This window comes from Daphnia carinata, chromosome 8, assembly GCF_022539665.2.
Source record: "Daphnia carinata strain CSIRO-1 chromosome 8, CSIRO_AGI_Dcar_HiC_V3, whole genome shotgun sequence".
Taxonomy (NCBI): Eukaryota; Metazoa; Arthropoda; class Branchiopoda; order Diplostraca; family Daphniidae; genus Daphnia; species Daphnia carinata.
In genome coordinates, this window is record NC_081338.1 from 5,017,513 (window position 1) to 5,033,896 (window position 16,384).

The 16,384-nt window shown below is 39.6% G+C and overlaps 5 protein-coding genes across 7 annotated transcripts in view; 3 read left to right on the plus strand and 2 right to left on the minus strand.

Moving 5' to 3' along the window:
- The window catches only part of LOC130703939 (collagen alpha-2(VIII) chain-like), a 33,222-nt gene extending 17,633 nt beyond the window's left edge, over positions 1-15,589 (minus strand). Inside the window, exons 1-4 of one of the 3 annotated variants that reach the window (XM_059496499.1) lie at positions 15,514-15,589; positions 15,246-15,447; positions 14,715-15,173; positions 14,204-14,649 (exon numbers count right to left, since the gene is read on the minus strand). In XM_059496499.1, coding sequence (XP_059352482.1) covers positions 14,405-14,649; positions 14,715-15,173; positions 15,246-15,447; positions 15,514-15,528 — 921 coding nt within the window. In that variant the 5' untranslated portion in view covers positions 15,529-15,589 and the 3' untranslated portion in view covers positions 14,204-14,404. Of the gene's footprint in view, positions 1-14,203; positions 14,650-14,714; positions 15,448-15,513 lie in introns of those variants that run through there. The other 2 variants (XR_009421539.1, XM_057525405.1) reach the window with 2 other exon arrangements.
- LOC130703893 (methyl farnesoate epoxidase-like) lies at positions 135-2,970 on the minus strand. The gene is made up of 11 exons (XM_057525353.2): positions 2,849-2,970; positions 2,637-2,787; positions 2,433-2,568; positions 2,127-2,372; positions 1,656-2,071; positions 1,487-1,592; positions 1,351-1,419; positions 1,181-1,289; positions 1,001-1,118; positions 793-934; positions 135-735 (listed from the first exon to the last, which is right to left on the minus strand). Exons 3-11 carry the CDS (start codon positions 2,512-2,514, stop codon positions 554-556), a joined length of 1,470 nt encoding a protein of 489 aa, XP_057381336.1. The 5' UTR covers positions 2,515-2,568; positions 2,637-2,787; positions 2,849-2,970; the 3' UTR covers positions 135-553.
- Positions 3,093-6,179, plus strand: LOC130704189 (high-affinity choline transporter 1-like). The gene is made up of 13 exons (XM_057525656.2): positions 3,093-3,273; positions 3,796-3,819; positions 3,905-3,988; positions 4,048-4,075; positions 4,151-4,278; positions 4,354-4,502; positions 4,561-4,710; positions 4,789-4,918; positions 4,983-5,077; positions 5,191-5,313; positions 5,375-5,478; positions 5,547-5,677; positions 5,747-6,179. Exons 1-13 carry the CDS (start codon positions 3,093-3,095, stop codon positions 6,139-6,141), a joined length of 1,722 nt encoding a protein of 573 aa, XP_057381639.2. The 3' UTR covers positions 6,142-6,179.
- LOC130703890 (methyl farnesoate epoxidase-like) lies at positions 6,847-9,349 on the plus strand. Its single transcript, XM_057525351.2, has 10 exons — positions 6,847-6,943; positions 7,019-7,267; positions 7,340-7,570; positions 7,639-7,829; positions 7,886-8,006; positions 8,069-8,137; positions 8,194-8,302; positions 8,368-8,485; positions 8,558-8,702; positions 8,766-9,349. The coding sequence occupies exons 1-10, from the start codon at positions 6,862-6,864 to the stop codon at positions 8,945-8,947; spliced, it is 1,497 nt and encodes a 498-aa protein (XP_057381334.1). The 5' UTR covers positions 6,847-6,861; the 3' UTR covers positions 8,948-9,349.
- On the plus strand, positions 10,028-12,466 carry LOC130703889 (methyl farnesoate epoxidase-like). Its single transcript, XM_057525350.2, has 10 exons — positions 10,028-10,175; positions 10,245-10,493; positions 10,560-10,790; positions 10,875-11,065; positions 11,124-11,244; positions 11,304-11,372; positions 11,436-11,544; positions 11,616-11,733; positions 11,795-11,939; positions 11,999-12,466. Exons 1-10 carry the CDS (start codon positions 10,094-10,096, stop codon positions 12,178-12,180), a joined length of 1,497 nt encoding a protein of 498 aa, XP_057381333.1. The 5' UTR covers positions 10,028-10,093; the 3' UTR covers positions 12,181-12,466.
- Positions 15,590-16,384: the final 795 nt, after the last annotated feature.

Consider the following 16,384-nt stretch of genomic DNA (forward strand, 5'->3'; position numbering starts at 1 on the left):
AAAATGTTAGTTTTCGGAACGATTTTCACTGTGTATAGCATAACCGTTTCGTAGTTCCAATTATTTGAACGTGTATGTCTTTTTAGTTGATACATTTTGAAATAAAGCAGCAATTAATTGCTCTGCGGCTTAGCAATGTTTTTAATCGGTTTGTATTCGAAGGAAAAATCCCACTACACGCCCAAACGTAGGTAGGCATTAATCTGGAATTACCTGAAACTCAAATAACTTGAGCAAATTACCGTGCGGAGGTAAGAAGTATCGTACCAATATTTTTTCAAATACACGCGCTTACCTGATCATGCGAAAAATTTTTCACAATAACGATTTCATTCTCTTAAGTCTTGGAAGACAAACTTACCAAACCCATTGGAAGCGGCGATCTGTTATTTGGCCAAATTTGAGGAAAAAATTACGAATGCATCAACGCAAATCACAATAGGGTACAAGTAAGCACACGAAGTGCGGGATCTAAATATAAACCACTGATTATGACTGCGTAAAATCGGTTAACAATTCCAGAAACTTTTAAAAGAAATACTAGGTTAAACCACTATCGTTTGGTTACAAAAGCATGGAATGGGCGATGACCTAGAGTAAACCCGTCTAAGGGAGTGAGGGATGGAGGAGAAATATTGCCAGGAACTGAACGAAAAATGAACATCTTGACCAAGGATGCAGTAAAGAAGAAGTAGGAAGTGCGAGCTAACGATTCTCCTAGGCAGCTCCGTTTACCTAGAGAAAAGTAAGTTTTTAAAATGTACATAACTAGCTCCTTATTGTCTATCCTACCTCCTCCGAAAGGGAAAAGATGATCAGTGTTAATTATGCGGCCATCACCGTCTATATGCCGTTCAGGACGAAATACTTGTGGATCTGTCCAATAGGTTTCATCCATGTGTACGGAGTGCATGTTAATGATGACATAGGTATTCTAAATCAATAAAAATTAGCCAAACGAGAAGATAAGAATTAAAAATAATAAGGTAAGAAATAATACCTGGGGAATGACATGGCCACCAAACGGAATGGTTTTCAAAGCACGGCGAGGAATGGCCAAAGGAGAAACACCGCTCAATCTTTGCACTTCCATAAGTACAGCTTGGGTATATGTCAATCTGCCAGTTTCAAACACTGATGAGTATTGAAAAGTGAAGTAAATACTTTATAGCAGTGTTACTGGGGTTTATGATGCAAACAAGGTAGCGAATCGCCACACACTTCATCTAGTTCACGCTGCATTTTCGTTTGGACGTCAGCATGGTGAATGAGGTGTAGTAATGCGAATCCTAGGAAATGAAGACTTCAAAATAAATCAGGAGATACGTGTTAATCTGTCAAAATTCTAACCAATCGAATTTCCAGTAGTATCCGCTCCAGCCGAAAGAATATCCAAAATGATATTCATAAGCTGTTCTTCTACGAAAATAAAATGAAAAAAAATACTACTTAAGGATTTAAAGTGGCTGTTTTCACAATAATATACCTGAAAAAGAATGGTCATCATCACGTTCAATCTCTTTAAGGTAAACGTCTATAAAATCTCTTGGTTCCGACTGTGGCAGCTTTTGTTTGTGGTCTTCGATCGCTTCCTACGTGAAATACATCAGAAGCATCAGTCAGAGCGTAACACGAAAAACTACAGAAATTTTTACTTCAATAAATTTCCAGACTTCTTTCAAAAGATCCATTCTGCCCAATTTAGCAAAAAAAGCAGGGAACAGTTTTATGAGGATGGCGGGGCATGGAAAGGCTACCCGGATGATGTCACCGCTACGGAAAACAGTGTCAAACAATTCGATAAGTAGTTTTAGACGCGGATCAGTACGTTCAAAACGAGTACTGGCTAGCATCATCCATAATACGTTGACTAATGAGACGTTGAAGTAGTTTTTGAATTCAAAGTGATGATCTCCCTCTTCAAGCTGACGCTCCATGTCCGCCAACAGGATTTTGATTTCTTTCTGAATAAGATTTTCCATACTTTTTTTGCCGAAACCAAGTTCACGTAAGTGGTGCAACGTGAAACGTTTCTGAATTATCCAAAAATCTCCATCAACCAGCATAATACCTATAGAACTAAAGATATTAGTTTGTAATGTGACAACAGGGTTGGGAGTACTCACCCATTCGTTTCCCTTTACTCTTCATTCTTGCTGGGGCATTGTCTGGTCGTCCATTAAGGTTTTCATTCAAGAAGGCCTCCTTGCAAGCGTTATATCCACTGATAGAAACAACAGGTTGGGGACCAATGTAAAAACCACATATTGGTCCGTACTTGTAGTACAACTCCAGGAGTCCCATATAGGCACAGCCGGCATGCCACCGAGGCACTGACATTAAGCAACCCAGAAGTGGTAAACCCTTTGGACCTAAATAAAATTGAATAAATATCCTGTTAAAAGAAAAAGAATGTGTAAAAATCAAGTTACCTGGAGGGAAATGTCTGGGGCGAGAGAAAACCCACACCAGAACACAAGGGAAGAATGCGCCAATCAATAGATAGCCAATCATTTTTTAACGGCAAACTGAATCGATATCTCGTCCAACTGCCTCCCTCGGCTCCCTCTGATATTAATGAGTCAATGGCACGAAATGTCAATCGATGGTTTGAATTGGCCAACAGTGAACGTTACCAGGACAACTCCCTAAATGAATTCCTTACGAATCGAGGCTCCTGCCGTGATTTTGTTTTCGTACTTCGATAACTTTTAACGATGGTAGGCTGTGCGCAAGAATTTGTTTACTGGTGTCTGCTTCTTTGTTGACATACAGCTCACACGCCACCTGTTGATAGAAAACTGTAGTAATTAAAGAACAAAACAATATTATATATATAAATATATACGCGATAAATTCAACAGGAAGGAAGGAATTTTAGGCGAACGATGAGTCCTGCATCCGTAGAACGAAAGAAAACGTCGTCTTGCTGCTTCCTTATCGCTTCGAAACAACAGTAAGGAGAGACGGGATACGTAATCGATTAGGGCGTTTCACATTCAAGTCGTCGCGGCTCGGAAGACGAAAAGATCAGTCCATTTGGTCGAGGTATGCGAGAGACATTCGAAGCAGTTTCACTGTGACCGACAGTCATGACAATCAACACCGCCGGTATAGCGGCTGTGGCTGTTTTCTATTTTGTTATTCTCGTCGTCGGCATGCTGGCCGCTTGGAAACAACGGAAAGCCGGACGAGGAACCAACAGCCCAGCGGAAAACATCATGCTGGCCAAAAGAGATTTGGGGCTCTTTGTAGGAGTCCTTACAATGACAGGCAAGTCCATCAGTTCATGTAGAAGTAAAAGTGGGAAAACAAATTTTGTGACTGTTCAATTTCCTGCTGACGAAAAACAGGCGTTATGTTTCTCATCTGTTATTGAATTTGTGTTAACACAGAAGTGCAATCCAACTGATTCTGTAACAAAGAAACAGTGACACTGAGTGGGATGCGGCGCCATGGCAACAGTTGTTGAAGTGTTCCAGTGTAAGATGAGAATCTATTTCCATCTGCGTAGACAGAATTTCCGAATAGGTACCATAGGTCTATGCGACCTCGGAAAGTGGGTTAAGGGTCGATAACCGAGTTCACTTCCAGTTTACGGACACTTTCTTGTGTTGCGTCGAACTGTCATCCATGTTTCTAGGAAAAGCATCAGATTTAAACGTTAAGAAAAATTAAGAGTGGAAGGAAATTGCGTGTCTGATTTCCGCTTGGTTTGGCTGGAAGTTTTCAAATCTAGAAAACCTTGAAAATTGATTACAAATTTATACATAATTTTTTTTTTCGTTTCCGCAGCTACGTGGGTTGGAGGCGGATACGGTAAGTTTACATATTTGCCGTTGAATTACAAACAACACGAACGAAACTGACAATGTTTTAACGCAATGAACTGACTGAAAGAAAGTAAACGGATCGGCGGAAGCAGTTTTTAGTAACGGGATCGTCTGGTGCCAGACCCCCTTCGGCTACTCGCTCGCATTAATTCTCGGTAAGCCCAAAGTTCGACTGTTGTTACATCAAGATTGTAATTCTTTTCCCAAACACTAGGCGGACTGTTTTTTGCTAGACCTATGAGGTATTCTTCGTTGACTATATTATGTTTGTTTTTAAAAAGAAATTAATAAAAGAAATTTGATAATGCCACGTCTAGAGAAAAGGGTTACATCACCATGCTCGATCCGTTCCAGATCAAATACGGACTTAACATTGGTGGATTGCTTTTTTTGCCTGCACTTTTCGGTGAAACAATTTGGACTGCATCAATTCTCTCGGCTTTGGGTATTAAAATCTTTTAGTATATTTTATATTATTATGCCTTTTAGTATATTAAAATAAATTTTTAACCGATGGTAGGATCGACCTTATCTGTTATTCTGGAAATGGATAACAACTTGGCTGTGTTTTCCAGCGCAGCCGTGGCTGTCATCTACACATTTTTTGGTGGGATGTACAGCGTAGCGCTAACTGATGTCATTCAGCTCTTCTTCATCCTGTTCGGATTGGTATGCCTCCAAATCGCATTTAATCAAAAACAACAATGATGAATCACTTCTTATCAAGGTGTTATGCATTCCATTTGCTTGGATGCATCCGGCTGTAAATCAAGAAGCATTGGTCAATCAAAATTGGCTGGGCCACGTAGAGCCATCAAGTTCAGGAATATTTATTGATAACTATCTGCTGCTTATTTTTGGCGGAATTCCCTACCAAGTAATTTTTCATCACAATTTTGCCTGTTGTTTACCTCCTCTAATCTGAGTTTATCTTCAAAAAAACAAAAAAAAAAAGGCTTATTTCCAGCGAGTTTTATCCGTCAAATCGTCGAAACAAGCTCAATGGCTCTCATATATGGCCGCTATTCTTTGCACATTATTGTCAATTCCGTCAATACTACTGGGAGGTATAGCCAAAAACACAGGTATGGTACCAGATAATTCAATATCACGTAGAAATTCTTAAAAAGCTTAAAATTTCCTTTCCAGATTGGCTTAACGGTACAGATTACGCGATGGCCTTAACATCTCCCGATCAGGTGAAACAGGTTCTACCGCTGGTTCTTAATTACTTAACCCCCCAGGTAAACTGCTATATTAAGTGACGATTAGACACATCCGTCACGTGTACAAAAAATAAATGTAAATACCGCAGTTGGTTCTTACCTTAACTGTCCGCTGAATCCCCCGTTTCAAGTGGGTTTCCTTCTTCGGATTGGGAGCCGTCTCAGCAGCTGTTATGTCTTCGGCAGACTCTTGCATCCTCTCGGCCAGCTCTATGTTTACGCACAACATTTACAAAGCCATCGTCTGCCCATCGGTATACATAAAGTTTTCATAGTTTAAGTTAGACCGAAATTATTGACATTGTTAATCAAAAGGCTAGTGGATCTCATCTCATGATTGCTTTGCGTGTATCTATCCTGGCGGTGGCTGCCATCGCATCCGGACTAGCAATCAGTATTAACAGCATTTACGGCCTCTCGTATAAAATGAAAACAATTATGTTCAATCAATAGTATTATTGAGTTTTATGTTTGCCTTTCCTTGCAGATTACTTTGCTCAGACATGGTTTATGTTTTACTATTCCCTCAATTGCTGCTGGTCATTCACGCCGAGTCTAGCTGCAACAAATACGGATGCATCACGTCATTCCTGTTGGGAATTATCCTGCGAATTCTCAGTAACAAACAAGGATAAATAACGAAACATAATGATTCTAAATTAAAACACTTCCTCGTACTGTAACAAGGTGGTGAAGAATTGCTAGGGTTACCGGTCGTCATTCAGTTTCCATTTTACAGCGACGGACGCCAACAGATGCCTTTCCGCACGCTCATCATGGTGTTCACGCTCTTCGTTCATCTTGGAGTCTCTTTCGTCACGGAGCAATGCTTCACTAGAGGATGGCTGCCCCAAAAATTCGACTTTCTCAACAGCTATCCTTTGGAGATGACATATCAACAGGAAGATATTTCGCCTGAAGAATTACATTTCCAGTTCATGACCAACGGGAAACTAGAGACCACAGCACAGGAGCTGGAACTGACAGGAACGGACATCAAGTTTGATCCCATTTTAAGCATATCACATCCTAAAGTAAAGTTATTGTCAATGCGAACATCAATCGAAGAATCATCTAAATAACTTAAAAAAGAAAACAAAAAATGGAATTAATATGTGAATTTAATTACATGATACAATTATGGGACCATTTTAGGTCTTTTTCTAGAAAAATTGTGTTACCTTTAACGTTGCTTGTAAAAGAAACGTTTTGAAAGAGAACAAACCATATTTTTGTTCGACAGACGTCCCTTGAATAGCGACACTTAAATGCACAATTATTAAAATTCAGTTTCGATTTTTGAAATTCTTCGTTTCACCTGTTATAAATTTCTGATTCGACATCTACGGATAAAGACACGATGCTAAGCGAGTCCAATTCTGCAACCGAATAAAATGTTTTACGTATTCTCACACTGAAAAATACCGCAGATGTTAAGACATCGAAGAACCGTACAGCAACACATCGTTAAGACGATCTCTGACAAGCAAAACTGTGTGGACTTGTAAGAACGCCGTCTGGCCTAGTTAATCTCAAGGGAACATGACGCAGCGAAAAACACATGGGTACAATCGCGACGCGCATTCTGATTTTAGAAATGAAATTAGTGGACTATGTGATATAACTGGTCAGTTATGTAAGGGGGAAAAAAAATGCATGGCAACAGCATCGGCATACAAGAGAAATGCCATGACTTGCAACTTCTTTAAGAGACGATCGCCACTAGAAAAATTCAGTGGCACATCACCAACCAAACGGACAAGACATTCAATATCAATCCTGAAAATTAGAAATTGAATAGAATGATTTCTGAATTCTGTCTCACGCTTCTGCTCATTGGTCTTATCATCAAGGCGACAAAACGTCCACACAACTTTCCACCAGGTAAAACCGAATGCCCAATCTTCTGTGAATTTAATTAATTAGGTCTGCTGAACGATTGCATGTTTATAACAAAAGGTCCAAGAGGATTGCCTCTGGTCGGCTATTTGCCTTTTCTTTCATCGTGGGATTCGCAATATCCACACAAGGCGATGAAAAAAATCGGTGAAGTCTACGGACCTGTAGTGGGAATGTACTTGGGGCCCAGCCCTCCCATAATTTCCGTATGCGGACACGAGGCCGTCAAAGAGGCCCTACTTAATGAAGATCTCGATGGCCGTCCCTATATCCCTGCCGCTTTAGGTCGAACCTTTGGAGAACATTTAGGTAACATATATTTACTTGTTATTATCCATGATCCAGAAGTGACGATTCCTATTTCGATGAATCCATCTCCAGGACTTATGTTTGTCATGGGACGATTTTGGCAAGAACAGCGCCGATTCACTATGAGACATCTAAAGGACTTGGGTTTCGGCAAAACATCAATTGAAGACCAGATGATGGAGGAGCTTGCAGACCTAACAAATGACATCGAAAATGGAAGCCAATTAAATCCTGAACGAATTGTCGATTTGAAAGGCATTTTTCAAGTATCAGTAATCAACATCCTATGGGCTATGATCGCAGGTAATCGAATAATAACTTTAATCATTCCGAGCGATTATGTAATTTCTACTTACCTTCTTGGCTTGCAGGTGAACGATTTCAACGGAACGATCCCAAATTTCAAGAACTTCTTAGTGCAAACGAGCTGATGTTCCGAGCGGGAAATGTCGTTCGAGGCACCATTCCAATTCCTGCGTTTATCACAAACCGTTTCCGCTTTGTGAGGGAATTCATTGGAATGAAAAGCGAACTCATTAAGCCGATTCAACAATTCGTTCAAGTAATTTACCTACTGTGAATCCATCAGCATAAGATTTTTAAACGATACGTCTACAGCGTAATATTGATGACCATCAGCAACAAAACCCATCAGAGGGTGAAGCCCGTGATTACATCGATGCTTACCTGAAAGAAATGAAGAAACAAAAAATGGAGAATCCATCAACAAATTTTACAAGTATAATGCCATCAAAGTATTCATTTCAAGCTTCTGTTGCATGAAAAACATTCTTTCACCAGACAAACAGCTCATTTCTACGATAACGGACATGTTCGGTGCAGGTGCTGAATCAACAAGCAGCTCCATAGGTAAATGGAACAAATGGTGTCCTTGCAAACCAAATTTCAAAACCTTTGTCTCAAAGGTTTTGCCATTATTCATCTAATTCGCGATCAGCAAGTACAACAAAAGATGCAAATGGAATTGGACCAAGTCTGCGGACAATTTCTTCCCACTCTTAACCATCGATCAAGGTCTTTTTCCCTCTCCAGGTTGCTTTTAATGATCAATTAAAGTAAAAACACGATTGTCGGTTTAGCTTACCATATACTGAAGCGGTTCTGATGGAAGCTCAACGTTGCAGCACTATTGCACCATTCGCCGTACCGCACTGTGCCGTCAAAGACACAAGGATCCAGGGCTATACAATTCCGAAGGTATCTATCATTATTCCATGTTAGCTAACGAGATCTGATTTTAGCAATTATTTGTTTTTGTGTTACCATCAGGGAAGTGTTGTCCTACTGAATTTGGATGCTGTTCTCCAAGATGCCAAGTACTGGAATGATCCGGAAGTCTTCCGTCCGGAACGCCATTTGAATGAAGACGGCACCAAAGTGATTAAAAGTGATCACTTCTATCCATTCGGTCTCGGTATATCGAACTACACAGTTGTTTAGCACTAAATGGTAAAACAGCTGATCATTTCATTTTCAGGGAAAAGATTTTGTTTAGGAGAATCGCTGGCAAAGAATACCTATTTCCTCTTTACTGCTGCTTTGATCAAGAAATTTCGATTTGAACCTGTACCAAACGAACCTCTTCCGACTCTAGACCCAAGGAATGGATTTACTGTGAGCTACCAAGGCTTTAAAGCGGTCGTTACTCCTCGTTCATGAATTCGATGGAAAGTATTGCTTTAAAAAAGGCGACAGGAAAAGTCTTTGCCTTTCACTTTTTTCTGTTATTTTGTCATTGATTTACTACGCCATTTGCAATGTGTTCTGCAATACTTTCCCTACTCCCAGAAAGACAGAGCTAAAGAGTTTTTAACCTCTACAGCACTGGCTACATGCACAAGTTTTTATTTAAACAACATAAAAATTTCAGAACCTTAATCACGCCCACAAAATCTATTAGACGTTCTGTATATAAAGCATTTCCTTAAAGCCGAAAATGCTATGTAAGTAGAAAAGAGATTTACCGTATAAGGCCTTGAATGTCAAAAAGATCCAATGAATGTCCAGTGATGATTCCTTTGTCTAATCATGTAACGTATTCAACTCCACCTGGAAATTATGTGAACGAAAGCAATAGAATTAGGGCATTGGTAATAGAATAAATTACGTAACATTTGAAATACCTGTGCATTAATTCAATCAAAGTTGTTCGTCGATCTTCTTCAAATGTCCATATTGCCGTTATGAACTTTTGTGGAATGGCGTTTATCATGTAGGGAATTTGAAAGGCCCACCAGAATAAACTAAAATTAAAGTTTATCACAAATAAAAAACCACACTCGGCTGACGGATAAACGGATGAAACTTACCGATTTTGAATCCGTTTTAGGTTACAGTACACGAAGATAAATCGGTTAACCCAAGCGATTCGGTTTCCGGTTCATGACACGGGCTGTAAAAATACAAGGTAGAAAATAAAATAAATGTCCTGACATTACAAAGTAAACAGTTCTTGACATATTGTTTGATGACTTGCAAACGAACAGAAATCGTGCCGGCATGCAATTAAACCCGAAGGTTCTTTTATACAAGTTATCATCTCATAGCTTACGGGGACAATCTTCTCGCAGTAAAAGTTAGAACAAGGATAAAATTAGAAAGCAGCGACTTCACTACGCCTGGTGAAGACGTTAACTCTTGTACGAGAGAAAAGGCCCATAGCAACACTTTCCAAAGATAAAAGCAACGGACATGACTTGCAACTTCATAAGAGACGAATGCCACTATAAAAATCGAGTCGTACATCTGCAACCAAGAAGAAAACACGGAAGGAAAATTCAGTCTGAACACTGAGATTTTAACATAATGATTTTTGAACTGTGTTTAACGATTGTGCTCATCGGCCTTGTAATAAAGGCGACGCAACGCCCAAAGAACTTCCCCCCAGGTAAAATCGGAAGTAAAACTGTTATAAATTAAAGTAAATAGGTAGCTGAATGATTCTTTTGATACGCAGGTCCAAGAGGATTGCCTCTGGTAGGTTATTTGCCTTTTTTTTCATCATGGGATCCACAATATCCGCACAAGGCGATGAAAAAGATCGGCGATGTCTACGGACCTGTGGTGGGATTGTTTATGGGGCCCAGCCAAGCAGTAATTTCTGTTTGCGGTCACGAAGCCATAAAAGAGGCTATGCTTAATGACGACCTTACCGGTCGACCCGAGTTGGCTATCATGACGGCTAGAACATTTGGAGAAAGACTAGGTAATTTTTTTTTTTACTTAACTTCAAATGCCGCAAGAAGATGTTTCCTTCGATGATGCATTACAGGAATTATGTTCGCCATGGGCCAATTTTGGCAGGAACAACGCCGATTCACTTTGAGACATCTCAGAGATTTGGGATTCGGCAAAACTTCCATTGAAGATCAGATGATGGGCGAACTTGGAGATCTGATAAAAGATATAGAAAACACAAGTCGATTAGATCCGGAAAGAATTGTCGATTTGAAAGGCATCTTTCAAGTGTCGGTGATTAACATCCTATGGGCTATCATAGCAGGTGTTTAAATATTACCGTTTGTTGTTCTCTGAATAATTTTGTCGTAAACCCCCGAATTTTCATTTTTCTATTTTATTTCTTCAGGCGAACGTTTTCAGCGTCACGATCCCAAATTTCAAGAGCTTCTAAAAGCTAATGAGCTATTTTTCCGGACAGGCAAAATTTTTCGAGGCGTCGTTCCAATTCCTGCATTTCTTTTGAAACGTTTTCGTTTTCTGAGAGAATTCATTGGAATGAAAGGCGAACTAATAGAACCAATTCAAAAATTCATTCAAGTAATTTACCTTCTGTGAGTTTCCATTAATAATTTCACACATGACTGTACGGTTACAGAAAACCATTGAAGATCATCAACTTCGAAGCCTATCAGACGATGAAGCTGGTGATTTCATAGACGTCTACTTGAAAGAAACGAATAAACAAAAGGCCGAGAATCCATCAACAAATTTCACTGGTAGAATGTGATAATATTTGGTTAAATTTTTCATGCAATTAAATTATTATTAACAATAGTAAAGCAGCTCATTTCAACAATAACAGACCTGTTTGGTGCAGGTGCTGAGTCAACAAGCAGCTCTATCGGTAAATCCCATTTGCAACCAAGGGACTTGTTTTTAATTATTTTCCAATTGTTTTGGCCCTCAGGTTTTGCCATTATTCATTTGATTCGAGATCAGCAGGTGCAACAGAAGATGCAAATGGAATTGGACCAAGTCTGTGGAGAATATTTTCCTACACTGAATCACAGATCAAGGTAAATTTTACTTTTTATTTAGTCCTGTTGTTCAAAATCACAATTAGTATTTGAAAAATATTTTGGTTTAGCTTACCTTACACTGAAGCAGTTTTGATGGAAGCTCAACGTTGCAGCACTATTGCACCACTCACTCCTCCTCATTACGCTATCAAAGACACAAAGCTTCAAGGCTATACAATTCCAAAAGTACTAATTTAGTTCTAATAATAAAAGTTAGTTACCAAACTATTTTTTCAATGATTGCTAGGGAAGTTTGATCAGCCTGAATCTGTATGCTGTTTTTCAAGATTCCAAGTACTGGAAAGACCCGGAAGTTTTCTGTCCAGAACGCCATTTGAATGAAGATGGCACTAAAGTAATTAAAAGGGATCATTTCAATCCATTTGGCCTTGGTATGTAAAACAGGCAAACATTTACTACACAACAAAATTCATAATCATTGCTATGTTAGGTAAAAGAATGTGTTTAGGAGACTCTCTTGCAAAAAATACCTATTTTCTCTCCACAGCTGCTTTGATAAAGAAATTTCGATTTGAACCTGTACCAAACGAACCACTGCCGACTCTCGACCCCACAAATGGCTTCACTCTGGGTTACCAAGGATTTAAAGCTGTCGTTACTCCACGTTCATGAATCCATTTTAAAATACCCATTCAAGAGATTAAATTTTCAAATAATAATTGCCTTTTGGTTGGTATGTAGAACATGCTTAGACGTCCAAATTTCTCTACGAAACCAGCAATTCAATGTTCTCGACTTTCTTATTCGTCGGTTGTGTTTAATAAACTAGGGTCAAATGGCGGGAACATTTAGCGCGCAAAAGAACGGCAAAGGAAAAATGCAACCTCGACGTCTTGCAAAAATTTTGCTTTATTTTAAATCAAATCTAGACAAATAAACTTTTTATTTTTCAGAATTATTTTAAAGTTCAATATTAATTTATACATTAGTTATTCGTAAATAAAAAACAAACGAAAGAAAATCTTACATTGCAACATCGAATATGGCTCTTGGCATAGTCGATGAGTCATGCAGAAACTTTCTTACATGAGCATGTCATGATTTTTTTTGTTTTTCGCTGGCCGTAATAAGGGAAATATATTTACATTGGTTAATTATTAATGACAAGCGATTCTGGAATTCAAACGAATGCTTTTTATAAGCAGAATAGTTGTAATTATGCATGCCTTGCCTTCACAGTTGTGTTAACCCAAATGGCAAGCAAACAAGGCATTGCTGAAAACAACGAAAGAAATTATTACGTTGAAACAAAATTATATCTCGAAAATTAACGCAAGAAAGAAACTCCTTTGACTTTATTGATATGTCTTCCCTTTTAAGTGTTGATAAGGATGTGGAAACTAACCAGACGACAATTTCTCGAAAAATAGAAAAAAAAATGAAATAGCTAAAAAACAAACATAGATCTATTTCCGTCTTACCATTTCCCTTACCACAAACGACTCTGATTCGGGTTGAACAAAGTAAGAAAATCTGTTGACGACAACGTCAATCCTAATTTACTTTTCCCGTTGTAAAGAAGTCTATCTTAACGTCTCAGCCATGTCTGTCGTACGCCTACTAGCCATCTTCGCCATCTGCCTAGCTATATGCTCACTAAACGGTAATAATATATTAAACATTTCCTATCATGGTTTCATTAACATTTCTTATTATATCGTACAGTCGAAGCAAATTCTCTTAGCACTCGTACTGCCTCTCAAGGTCAAGGTTCATTCGACGAAGAAGCTTATTTCATGGACGATGCCGAAGAAGGACAAGATGAAATGGAAAAACGCCAAGTTGAAACAACTGCTGAGGCAAAACGTATTAACAAACTATGGAAAAAGGCCAATCCCATCGCCTGGACTGTCAACCGAGTTTAATACAACAGAACATAAATTCATTTCCATCGTTGATTACGATTCTTTTCCTTCCTGATTTCAATACAATTGGTTATCAATACTGGTTTTCCCGAGTTTGTTTTAGGCAACATGTGGTTTTGCTTGCCCGTGTAGCTCTACGATTAAAAAAAGGAAGTGGTCGCTATTGAAATTAAATAGGTTGCTTAAGGCCTATATACAAACAGCAGAAAAAGGATACCATTTCATTCGTTGACAAAATGTCGGTTTGGAAACTAGCTTGCCTTTGCGTCCTGGTCCTGTTTGTTTGTGATTATGTCACATTTTCAGGTACAGAATTATACGGCCTTTATTACTTTCTGGCCTATTTAAGTAAAACTTTATTGTATTGCAGATGCTAGCCCATTATTACCTCGTCCAATCGAACAATCGGCTGAAGGAATCAATGGGTTTTCTTCAGGTAAATTCCTTTTTTAATTTGTTTTGCAACCAACTGCTTCAATGTGATGTCGATATGCTATCAAAATAGAGAGGCAATTGGCGAAACGAGTTGTTCGTAGTCTGACGTCTTCAACTGGCATGGAGAGAGACCAACGTTGGTTCTGGGCGGTGAAATGGTTGCCTAACGTCGTTAAGGGTGTTGTTAACGCTGTGAAAAAAAGACGACGTGGTTAAAATAATAAGGACTGCGGTAGAAAACGTTTCTAACCTCGTCTGTTCATTGAACTACCAATATTGCCTGTCATTTATAACCATTAAGAAAATGAACAATAAACGAGCAAACATACAATAAGTGTTGTGTGTCAGTTAATTTTATTTTTTGTTTCCCTATTGGTTTATAATATAGTGAAACATACAAAAATATCATGTAAGCAAGCATCAATGCACGGCTTATTTCATCATGATGATCAATTAGAAGTTGAATTATTACGGGACAATACGACATGCAGACCAGATTGTCACGAAGCGTTTGTTGTTGAAACGAAAATGTCTGTTTAGCCGTACACGGTCTTGTGATGATGGCCTTGATTATATTGTTGTGGAGCAACAGTTACTGTTTCTGGATAATAAGACTCACCCGGCTTGCCTGGAGGTCCTTGAGGTCCCCTAGGTCCTACTGGCCCAGGACTACCAGCGTAACCGGGAGCTCCAGGTTTACCTTCAGGTCCGGAGGGACCTTGGATACCAGGAGGTCCCGCAGGGCCGTCTTTGCCAGGAGGACCTTGCTGGCCTGGCGGACCTGTGACAAAAACGAATTAAATTGCTAAATGTTTTAATTAATGCAGTTCCACGACTAGCAAATACCTGAATAACCAGGAGTTCCATTGGCACCATCTTTGCCTGGCTTACCAGAAGGACCTGCAGGACCCTCTTTCCCTGGAGCTCCATTGTAGCCAGACGGGCCCATTGGTCCTTGTGGCCCAGGAGGGCCTGGTACCTTACTAGGTGCTCCTGGTAGTCCAGGGGCTCCATCCTTACCCGGAGCTCCTGCAGGGCCATAAGGTCCTGAATCACCTTTAGGACCTTGCGCACCAGGGTAGCCGTTTTTGCCGTCTGCGCCTGGAGGTCCCCGTGGTCCAGAAGGGCCAGCAATACCAGGACTTCCTGAATCACCTTTTGGTCCTTGTGTTCCAGGATAACCATCTTTGCCATTTCTGCCTGGAGTTCCTTGTGGCCCAGGGGGACCAGCAGCCCCCGGATAGCCTTGATCACCTTTAGGTCCTTGTGCTCCGGGATAACCATTTTTACCATCTTTGCCTGCAGGTCCTTGTAGGCCAGGAGGACCAGCAGCACCAGGATATCCAGGAGCTCCATGTTTCCCATCTTTTCCGGGAGAGCCAGCAGGTCCTTTTAGCCAAGGGAGGTAATCATAGAATTTCTCCCATTGCTTCTGAATCTTTTCGAGTTTGTCGGCATCACCAGTGTACACTGGATTCAAGGAGGCCCATTGACTCTTGGTAATAGATGGCTGTTGTTCTTGTGGGTAACCTTTGTACGGTGAACTGGTAACTGTAGCCACCAGGACTAAGACAAATGCCTAGATATGTTTGGTCATGAAACCATTGCCTAAAATATTTCAAAAATAAGAGAAGGTATTATTTACCAAATAAACTGGCATTTTTAAATGATTGTGGACGGCTGACTTTGTCGAACACGGTCGTTATACTGAAACCATGAGCATGAAAAATTATTACGATGACTTGGTTCAAAAGGAAACCAAAATCCGTTGGCGATAAAATTCAACTTTAAGACATGGTTTTCTTCAATTTTTATCGCTTCATTATAAACCTGCATTATTAACATTGTAGTTAATTGCGGTTACTTGCTATGCACCACAACACAATCACATTTTTCTTTTTTTTTTTTACCACAGCTGATGTGAAATAATCTTCACCGCCATCTTCCGTTCCCAGAATTTATAATTTCTTGTCTTTTGACCTCGTCTGCACCAGATAAGGACATGCCGATCGCATGAATTAGAAATCCACAAGCGTTCTTTCCGCATCGATACATTTTAGTAGAGAATGCAATAGTCTTGAAATATAGACCGTCCTTTGTTTATGAATTATCGTTTAGTGGCTTACTGATTAAGGTTAACCCACAATCCGCTTGGTTTTTAAAACCAACGAATATCACGAAAACTGACTTCCAGTAACATAATTTGTGATAAGAACACCATATGCACTGTGGAAACAAATTTCAGCTTCTCAATGTTCATAGCAACAGAATCTGGTTAAAGGTGACGTCATTTTCAATGATGTGTCCCGATCAGGTAAACAAAAATGATTTTTCGATCGTATGTTGCTTCACGCCTGTTTGTTTCTTTTTCAATCGTCCTGATTTGATGGGCCAGTATTCATTTTATCAGGTTTGAGAAACCTAAAAGCTCATTTCTTTTCCTGCAGTTCAAGGCAACCCAGTGATGGCTAATGAAGAACAAACTACATCACACAATGGAACAGACATCAGTGTGA

Excerpts from the sequence above, each read along its gene's own strand:
- LOC130703893 (XM_057525353.2), bottom strand. The coding sequence starts at position 2,514 with ATGATTGGCTATCTATTGATTGGCGCATTCTTCCCTTGTGTTCTGGTG. Across the intron at positions 1,290-1,350 it reads TACTACTGGAAATTCGATTG|GATTCGCATTACTACACCTC; the intron begins GTTAGAATTTTG and ends TTCATTTCCTAG. Across the intron at positions 736-792 it reads TCTTTTCCCTTTCGGAGGAG|GTAAACGGAGCTGCCTAGGA; the intron begins GTAGGATAGACA and ends ACTTTTCTCTAG.
- LOC130704189 (XM_057525656.2), top strand. The coding sequence starts at position 3,093 with ATGACAATCAACACCGCCGGTATAGCGGCTGTGGCTGTTTTCTATTTT. Across the intron at positions 3,989-4,047 it reads CTCGCTCGCATTAATTCTCG|GCGGACTGTTTTTTGCTAGA; the intron begins GTAAGCCCAAAG and ends CCCAAACACTAG. Across the intron at positions 5,678-5,746 it reads AATTATCCTGCGAATTCTCA|GTGGTGAAGAATTGCTAGGG; the intron begins GTAACAAACAAG and ends TACTGTAACAAG.
- LOC130703890 (XM_057525351.2), top strand. The coding sequence starts at position 6,862 with ATGATTTCTGAATTCTGTCTCACGCTTCTGCTCATTGGTCTTATCATC. Across the intron at positions 6,944-7,018 it reads TCCACACAACTTTCCACCAG|GTCCAAGAGGATTGCCTCTG; the intron begins GTAAAACCGAAT and ends TTATAACAAAAG. Across the intron at positions 8,486-8,557 it reads AGGGCTATACAATTCCGAAG|GGAAGTGTTGTCCTACTGAA; the intron begins GTATCTATCATT and ends TGTTACCATCAG.
- LOC130703889 (XM_057525350.2), top strand. The coding sequence starts at position 10,094 with ATGATTTTTGAACTGTGTTTAACGATTGTGCTCATCGGCCTTGTAATA. Across the intron at positions 11,066-11,123 it reads CAATTCAAAAATTCATTCAA|AAAACCATTGAAGATCATCA; the intron begins GTAATTTACCTT and ends GTACGGTTACAG. Across the intron at positions 11,245-11,303 it reads TCCATCAACAAATTTCACTG|TAAAGCAGCTCATTTCAACA; the intron begins GTAGAATGTGAT and ends TATTAACAATAG.